Here is a 9,225-nt window from a genome sequence, read left to right on the forward strand (position 1 = left end):
TTGTCGACTAATGTGTACAAATAAAGCAAGTTTTTCTCAAATGTATCCTGCTTTTTTATTTTTATTTTAAAAATATGACTGTTAATGTGCAATGGTAACATAATATCCCTAAAAGTGTACTCAGATGTCCTTTTGTTTGTTCACAGCAGCGCTTCAATTAATGTTGAAAACTGCAGCTAAAATACAAAAGAATGAATTACATAATCGGCCAGTAATCGACTGACAGATGGTGAACATCTGGGTTTCACTTCTCCCTTCTTTTTTTTTTAAGAAAAAGAAGCATGCAAAACAATAAGCTATATAGCTTATTGTTGTTTTTCTTTAAAAAAAAAAAAAAAAAAAAAAGGGAGACGTGAAACCCAGATATGTCGGTTGTTCGGTGATAAAAACACACTTTACATTCAGCCCTTGTAGTATTTGCTTGAATGTAGAGAACCTTAACCTCTCTTTTCTGAATTTGTAATTTGATGAATAATGCTTAAGCAGGGGCAATTTTTAGACTTTTTATATCCCCCCCTAAATTTGATCTCAACACCCCTAAAAAAATAAATAAATAATGATTATATTTCTTAAAACTTCATATTCTGACTTTTAACACAATTCTCATTAGAAGCTGAGCCCCCCTAAATGTCTGATCCTACAATCGCCCCTGTGCTTAAGATCCACTCAAATGGGGAAACATATTTCTGTTAATGTAATGTAAAGTGCCATCTTCTAATGATGTGCAGCAGTTCACCCAACCTTTTCATGCCCCCTCCACCCCCCCTTCCACATCACTCCTTCTGTCTACTAAAGCGTGAACTGTCTCCATGCGCTCTCCTCTCTTCATTATAACCCCCCAGGGGCAATCTCGGCTCCCTTAGAATAAAGCTGCGCCGCTATTGGACAGGCGGCGCCCCCGTATTTACTCCACGTCCAATGGCTCCTCTGACGTCACGACGCATCACACGTCCTCGCCCCAGCTTCGTGACGCAGTTCAAGCTCTTCCTCCTGGGCGTCATCCTCCCCTGGGCTGTTCCGGATGAGACGCCTCCATCCCTCCGCCCCTCTGATCCTCTTATCAGCGAGTAAGCGGCCAAGATGGATGTTGTAAACCAGGTAAGGCTTTAAGGGGGAAATCATCTATTTCATTACTGTTTCTATTGGTAGCTGATGTTCATTTATTTATTTATTTTTTAATCATTTTCCTTTTTTGGTCTTGCGCTTTAAAAAATACATTTTTCTAATCATATAGCCTATCTGCCGACCTTATGGTTCAAATGCAATGCTTTCGATCAATTGGAGTCGAAAATGCAATTAATGCATGTTTAAAAAATCGTTGTTGTGTAAAGGCACGACGGACCGAGATTTAATTGGACAATTTTCCACTACTGATGCTGCCGTGAATATGATGGAGCGGGCCCGCTGACAATCCAAAATGTGTGGGATGTCCAGAGATCTGCTGCAGCAATGACATTTAGTAAACGAAGGAGAGGATGTAGCCTATTATCTCCAGAGATTCCGTTAATTGATTTAGATTATTCACGCCTCAATTAGCCCCGCTGTTGCTAAGATAACAAAACAGGAATCTAATTAATTTCTAAATAAGGGGCTTGGTGTTTTCGGTTAGCCGCAGTATAGGCCAGACACCGAAAAGGACATCTCCTGCATCTCTATGGCCACACATACGCTCATATAGCTGTGTGTGTGTGTGTGTGTGTGTGTGTGTGTGTGTGTGTGTGTGTGTGTGTGTGTGTGTGTGTGTGTGTGTGTGTGTTTTACGACAAAGCCAGCAAAGGTTTTCCCGCTAAATGAGCGCACATCAGGCTGTCAGACCGTCCTCTGCACATGAATTTTGTCAAAACACATGCATCGTCATCGGTTAAATGTGGATGTTTGGCCAAGCTCAGGCTTTCAGGAGCGGCAACGAACGTCAGGATGAAAGTGGCCCCACAGCCTGAGAGGAAAACCATCACTGCTGCTTTTATTCCTGTGCGGCCATTTATTGATGCATGCAAAGGGACACGCCGCCTTCTTTGCGGTGTCGCATTCACCTGCTCAAAAATGAAACCCCCCTCCCCTTCTTTACCCCCCCTGCGCCTCGTCAATTAGACACATTCCGCAAGATTTTCTTATAAATAAATAAAAAGGTTGCCGTGAAGCGTGCAGCAAGAGAAGAGACAGTTAATCAGCTTTGTCTAATTGTAATGCTGGCAGGGGCTCTCTCTCTCTCTCTCTCTCTCTCTCTCTCTCTCTCTCTCTCTCTCTCTCTCTCTCTCTCTCTCTCTCTCTCTCTCTCTCTCTCACTCTCTCACACACACACACACACACTCACAGTCATGTTTTCATCACTTTAGAGGACATTGCATTGACTTACATTCATTTCCTGGAGACCTACCCCTAACCATAACCACCACATGCCTAACCCTAATCCTACCCTAACCTTAACAAAACCTTAAATTAACCTCAACTTTAAACCAAATCTTTACCCCTAAAATTAACGATTTACCTTAACAGGATTTGCTTTTCCTCCCATAAGTCCCCACAACATGAGGAATACCTGCTTCCCCCCTCCCCCTCCCCCTCCTCACACTCACACATAGCATTTGAACTCAATATGAAAATTACTACACTGTAGTTCTACAGCATCTCAAATGCCTACAGTGATACCAGCTTTGGCAGTTGAGTCACTTTGTTCACAGGCAGATATTTGCTTTATAACAAACACCTGCAGGTGCCAGCAGTAGGCCAGGCATGTGGGCTATGAGACTGAAGTGATTAGGTTCGTGTTTTTAATCATCAGCATCGTCGCGTAAACCGTCATGTCTGCTTTACTGGGACCGATTTCACTCAGTGAGAGTCACTATAGAAATGTGAGAAACTCTTGATACCGACTTTTCAATTTTTCTTGTTTTTGTGTTGACAGTTGGTGGCCCAAGGGCAGTTCACAATAATCAAACAGCCACTGGGATTCATAAAAGTTCTACAATGGGTAAGTTTTACATATTTTTGGGTGAATGCAACAAATAATGTATGAATATTTTCCATGTTAAGTAAAAAAAAAAAAAAAAAAAAAAATACAGAAGAAACTGTTGTTATGGATAAACTACACAGGGCTTGTATTGTTTGCCATAAATACTGTCATCACTGAGAGATTTGTGACCTTGTTTCACAGAGGTCATACAGCTGCATGGGGCTTAATAATGGATGAATCTACACTCTCAGAAAAATGGTGCACAGTTTAACCGTCAGTTTATAAGGTTCAGCATTTCCTTTAAGCTCCTCTTATAGTGTAATTATTGTTTTTTTATGTGCTTTAAAAAATATATGTATTCAATCAATCACTGCTGTTGATACTGAGTCTCTTGTATACTGATAGTGTTACAAGAGACTCCCAGCAGGCCTGTGCAGGAGACACCAGCAGGGGCTATTATGTCACTGCTGTAGTAAGTCAGTCCTGTGAAGAATATAATGACAATTTGTCAAATCCTTCTCAGAGGACATGACCTCTGCATACCAAAGCAGTTTATTTCCTGTGCACAGTCACTTTCACCAGATGATGGAGCCACAAAACTACCATATTCAGTTGTTAGTTTGTTTCTCGGTGAAGAGCAGCATTGTTTTAGAAATACAGCCCATGAATTATTTAATGTTGCTCAAGAAGATTTCTGCATCTTGAGGATAAAGCTGTTTTTCATTTATAAGGGAGCTAATTAATGTGAGCAGCCCTGGTGTTTACCCTGATTTCTCACTGGTAGATGAGGTGTTAATAAGAGCCACACATGTTTAAGATTATGTTCCACCATCACAGATACTCTGTTATAATGTGCCGTCATCCACACTGTCCTCCCATCAGCAGCAGCATACTGACGAGGCTTCAGGGTTAACAGTGGTGCCTCACTATGGCAGATTTTCTTGTTCTCTACAGCTGGGGCATCACAGTGGTGGGAACAGTGGTACTAATTATCCATGCAGGCCCCGCAGCAAATTGAAGGCCTCTTAAATGTCTGGATTTAAATGTGTTTCCTTTTTCTGTATTATGTTGTTGTTGAACTGGTTCTAGCTGGATATGGTTTATGGTCATGGCCTCTGCAGCTGGTTAGCGTTGCTAGAGCTGCAACAATTAGTCACTTAATCAATTAGATGACTGACAGAAAATGAATAGGCAACTGTCAATTTCAAGAAAAAAACAATTTTTTTGTTCCGGCTTCACAAATATGAGAATATGATGCTTTTCTTTATCATATAGTATAGCAAACTCTTGGACTGCTGGTCCAACAAAACAAGCTATCTATGGGAAATAACCATTATTTTCAGCCCCTCAATTAAATGTATGCATGAAATGTAATTGTGTATATATTTTGCTGAGGTAGATAACAAGGAGAGAGGCGGCTCCCACAGTTGTTAGCTACACCTCTGCTCCCTAGCTTGACAACACACTTAACACAGCCCAGATGAAAACGTGCGTACCAAAGCAACTCTGACATAGCCCCATACTGCAACGGGCTCTGTAGATATACCAGCGAGCAGTCAGAGGCATGAGTGTACTGCATGACTCTGTAGTCCTTCCCTGGAGCAGTGTGAGTGTGCCAGCACCTCATCACAGCCTCCGTGGGTCATTGCGAGCCAGCCACCAATCAGCAGCTACGCTGAGGAGGCCAGGGCCCATGAATCATCTGTCAGAAGGCCTGCGTGCCTCAGCGTCAAACGAGAGGAGGAGCTGCTGGAGCTGCTGCTCTTTCTGGATTAATATGGGCATGCATAACCAGTAAGACTGTGTTTTTAGGAGAGAGGAAAGAGGAGCCACCCCTCAAAAGTATTTTTCTAGGTTTTAAAGCATGATTCAGTGCAAACATAGAGCTTAGAGTCAAATCCTGGATGTACTTTGTTTTAATTGGCTTTTTATTTCATCAGTTTGTGCCGATTGCTACATAAAGTACAAAGCAGTAGTTTGTTTAGTGTTCATATTCATACATTTTAATTAGAGAGATGAGAGTAAATTGATTGGATCCATTTAAGACAGTCAAGTATGTGGGTTGAAGATGTGTGATTTTAATTTTTCTCCATTTGAGCTTGAAAAATGACACTTATTTGCAACGGCCTCGGAGTGTCATTTTGGCTACACGTGTGAGATTAAACTGGCGTCTTGTATGTGTGACTCATGTAGCTTTGCCCACCTCCCCGCTCCGTTCCACCCCGCCCTGCTCCACCCCACCTCTCTCTCTCTGTCTCTGGAGAATACTGCTGACAAAGCCTAGATTTGATGGATGTTGGAAGACATTGAGTTCCCAAATAAAGCTGATGTAAAGCTCAACCAAAGAATACATGAACTGCCTCGTGCCTCCTCCCCTACAGGATACAGCACTGCTATGTTGCGTTTCATCCGCATTCAGATTTCTGCTGTCTGACTCATTCCCACTGAACGTAAAACGGCTGTTTGTGAGAACATGAAAAAAGAGCCATATTCGCTTTGGCGTCGTCTCTAATGTGTAATAAAGGCTGTTGATTTTGTTGTAGCTCTGGGGGCTTTCACTGTTCAGACATTGGTAACTCTCCAGTGCCTCTGGTGAAAGCTTACGCAGCTTGTGTTTATTTCTGCTTTTCTGCTTGCGGCTATTTGTTGGCATGTATGCTTTATATAATAGTTCGATTACACACAGTATTATATAAAATATCGTAATCTTTACAGTCATGTCATGCACAGCAGATATGACACAGCCTTCTTCCTTAACAGAGATACATAAAGCAGTCTTTAAATCTGACATGAGCACTTATTTTCCTTGCAAATTGTATCCATTATATTCATATTAAAATATATTTTCTGCATGTGAGTGTGCTGGATCACAGCTAAGGAGCTGCTAAGCCTACTAAAAGCATGGGGTTTTAAAGGTAGATTTGCATATGAATCCAAGAAATGACTCAGTTTTGGCATGCAGTAGCCTAATCGAATGTGAAAATATTGGGTATAATCACAAAGTTGTGCACGCTAAATCAGCCAGTGCATAGACCTATATTATATTATTGCATTATTATATTGGTATCTCTCTATATGGCAGTCAATAACTAATAAGAAGCAGACAGAAAGATCATCAGAGAGCAATGACAAGTTTGTTTTAACCATAAAATATTCTGCTCACTACATATCTTGGTCTTAAGTCTAATTATAATAATTTAAGGCAATCCTTATTAGAAATACTATCTAAAATGTGCATGATATCTGTTTATGTAAAAGAAGACCTTCTCAAATATCAATATCAGTGTCTCTGCTTCAAAAATCCAATATTAGTTGGGCTCTGATATTGCCTATTGGTACTTTTACTCGTGTGTGAATCAGTTTTTACTGAGAGAGACACACACATGGTGCGAGAGAAGCAGCAGCAGACAGATCGTTTGTGTCTGTGTGTGTGGGATTGTGTATTTTCTCAGCACAGAAGTGCTGACACCCATCCAGCATACCAGGATGGGTAGAAACCAACATCTACCTCACCACTTTGTAATGCTGCCAGTAGTGTTACCATGGCACCTAACACTCAGTGTGCCACCATCTCTTTTCTCCGCCTGGCTGGCCCCCTCTTTCTCCTCCTTCCACTCATCCTTCACCATAAAAGTGCAGCTCTTAATCATACTACGGCACCTCTTGTTTAGATTCAGTTTCCCTGCTTCTGACTTTTACTTTACTTTGATATGTGTCTCATTGCATTTAAATACAAACAGCGCACATAAAGATGTCTACATTGTTGACTTCTTGTATGTTACTCCAGAGTTTATGAAAGAAATCTCTGCACACCTTAGTAGTGGGAGGTGCGTAGGAGGGAAGAGCGTTCTTAAAATGAAAAGTGAAAAAAGCTCCCACACACTGTCTCTCTCAGTCTTTCTATCCGACCTTCAAATATTACTTTGATATGTGTCTCATTCATTTAAATACACAGACTAAACAGCACACATGATGAAGCTCACATTTTTAACTTCCTATATGTTAAAATCTTACAGCAAAAATGCTCTAAAAAGCTTAATTTATCACTGGAAATGAAATTATTCAAGGGTATATTTACACTTAGCTCCTCCACATTACCTCTTATGTCTGCCTGTGTGATTCATAGGCTTTCATTCATAATATTGCATCACTTTGGGATGATTGAGTTAAAGTAGCCCTGTTGCCTTTGCCTGGGCCCAGACCTTCGAATCCACCAAATTAAGTTGACTGATTGGATGGAAATGAAGTGTTTACGAGTTGACAACCCTGTCTGGTATCAGGCTTGTGTTGCCCTAGTTATACCATGTTTCATTTTTTCCAGGATGTCTCTGAGGAAGAAGAACGTACAGCTGGGGCACCAAATGTTGTTGGTCTAGATATTGATCTTGTGAAATCTTAACCTCTAGCTGTACCAGAGGGATAATGAAATACTGATACTGGCTCTGGGAGCTCTAAAGCCTCTGAACCGCTTCAAAAATAAACACAACTACATAATATTACCTTGTAGTGGCATAAGGCAGTTACCCCAAACAGAAAGAGATTGATGACATGTATTTTTTCCAGATGAAATATACCATAATGCGCACCGTGTGAGGGATTGTGCCAACACTGCAGTTGTGATATACTGCACAAGCTGTAGGTATTGATTAATTGCACGACTGCAGCATTATATCCTGTTACTCTTCTTTCGGCTTAAGGGGAAAACACAACTCACTTTTTGCTTCCTATTCTGAATCTTATAGATTTCAATATTGATTTGTTTGCTGGATTATTTCAAACAACGACAGAGTTAAGACTGTCTAGAACGTGACATAAAGATTAATAAGCGAATGGGCACTAAAATTAGTCTGTGGCCAAGATGTATTTTGGCATTTACTGTTTCAGGGATGCAGGGCCATATTTGTAAATGAACTAATACACAAATGTCCATACATTTCAGGTCAGTTTCCATATGTCTACGACTATAATAATGAAGAAATTGTTCATGTTTTAAGGTGGATTTTACCTCTGAAGCTCCACTGTAGAAAGCAAATGACTCTTTTTTTCTTTACTTGTGATAAGCTGTGTTGCTTATGAGCAGTGTCACCCTCCCCCTCCTCCCCCTCTTTCCTCACATCTATAGTCATTTGCATTGATTATTAAAACCTGTTAATTAGCTTTTTGCCAACAACAGGAATAAAGGGTGTTTTAGATGTTGGAGGAGGACACTGGAAAATGTAATAGCCCTGCAGGAACACAGATGGATGAGTAAAGCTATCACAATGAGGCTTGCTTTAGGCAGACACTGTGTGTAAATCCAGCCAACGAGCCTGTGACTCACATTAGCCAAAAGATTACTGTAAATAGTTCAGTGAGTCGATGCCTGCAGCAGGTAGAAGTACTACAAGACTAGTGTTAAGAACTAAGTGACAGGTCTTTGTGTGTGTGTGTATGTGTGTGCATGTGAGCTCACGTGTGTGTATGTGTGTGTGTGTGTGTGTGTGTGTTGTGACTGGCTTTACAGTAGCTTGTAGTTGAGTATTTGGTGACAGATGGTAGAGCACCTCAGTCAGATTAATAGCTGGATTTTCTGTCCAATCGGATCTGGCCTGCTGCGTAGGGAGGGTGTGGTAAAAATAATCTGAGTCTTCTAATCTGCTGTGTGTGCGAGAGTCTCCACGCATGTCTGTGTGTTGTTCTGCACAACAACACTGAGCTGAATTATTATTATCCTAAATGAATACAAAGCCACTGCAATACCATAAAACACACGCACATTAAATATTATAAAAACAACCGCAGAACAGAAACATCAACCAAATGTAACGGTAACCATGGCAACAGGTGCAGCCCATGCCGTGTATAACCTGGTGATCATGCTGCATTGATTTGCACTCGGTGTGCGTTTTTCAGCAGCTTGCCATGATTGGTCGAGTGTGGGTCTGCTCCAGAGATGGCAGGTGGTGAAAGAACAGTCTGCAGTTCTTCCAGTTGTCATCTGTTTCACACTCTTCATTTACATGATTACATCATTTTATGTAAACTGGAGTACAGAAAGTGTTTGAAACATAATTCACTACCAGTATTCTCTGTTGTTGTATAAGTTCTCAAATTTCCCCTATATCTTTTCTTTCTTTTTCTTCCTGCAGATCTTTGCAATCTTCGCCTTCTCCACATGTGGCAGTTACTCTGGCATGTTCAAGATGAGCGTGGAGTGTAAAAACCGGTCGGAGAGTGACCTAGGCATAGAAGTAGAATTTGAATATCCATTCAGGTATGTAATTCAGTCAAAG

The 9,225-nt window shown here is 40.9% G+C and overlaps 1 protein-coding gene across 1 annotated transcript in view; it reads left to right on the top strand.

Moving 5' to 3' along the window:
* Positions 1-951: 951 nt before the first annotated feature.
* sypb (synaptophysin b) overlaps positions 952-9,225 on the top strand; it is a 12,333-nt gene continuing 4,059 nt past the window's right edge. Inside the window, exons 1-3 of the mRNA XM_062427337.1 lie at positions 952-1,098; positions 2,906-2,971; positions 9,082-9,206. Of these exons, the coding sequence (XP_062283321.1) occupies positions 1,081-1,098; positions 2,906-2,971; positions 9,082-9,206 (209 nt within the window). The 5' untranslated portion in view covers positions 952-1,080. The remainder of the gene's footprint in view (positions 1,099-2,905; positions 2,972-9,081; positions 9,207-9,225) is intronic.

This window comes from Scomber scombrus, chromosome 10 (assembly GCF_963691925.1).
Source record: "Scomber scombrus chromosome 10, fScoSco1.1, whole genome shotgun sequence".
NCBI classification, from domain to species: Eukaryota; Metazoa; Chordata; class Actinopteri; order Scombriformes; family Scombridae; genus Scomber; species Scomber scombrus.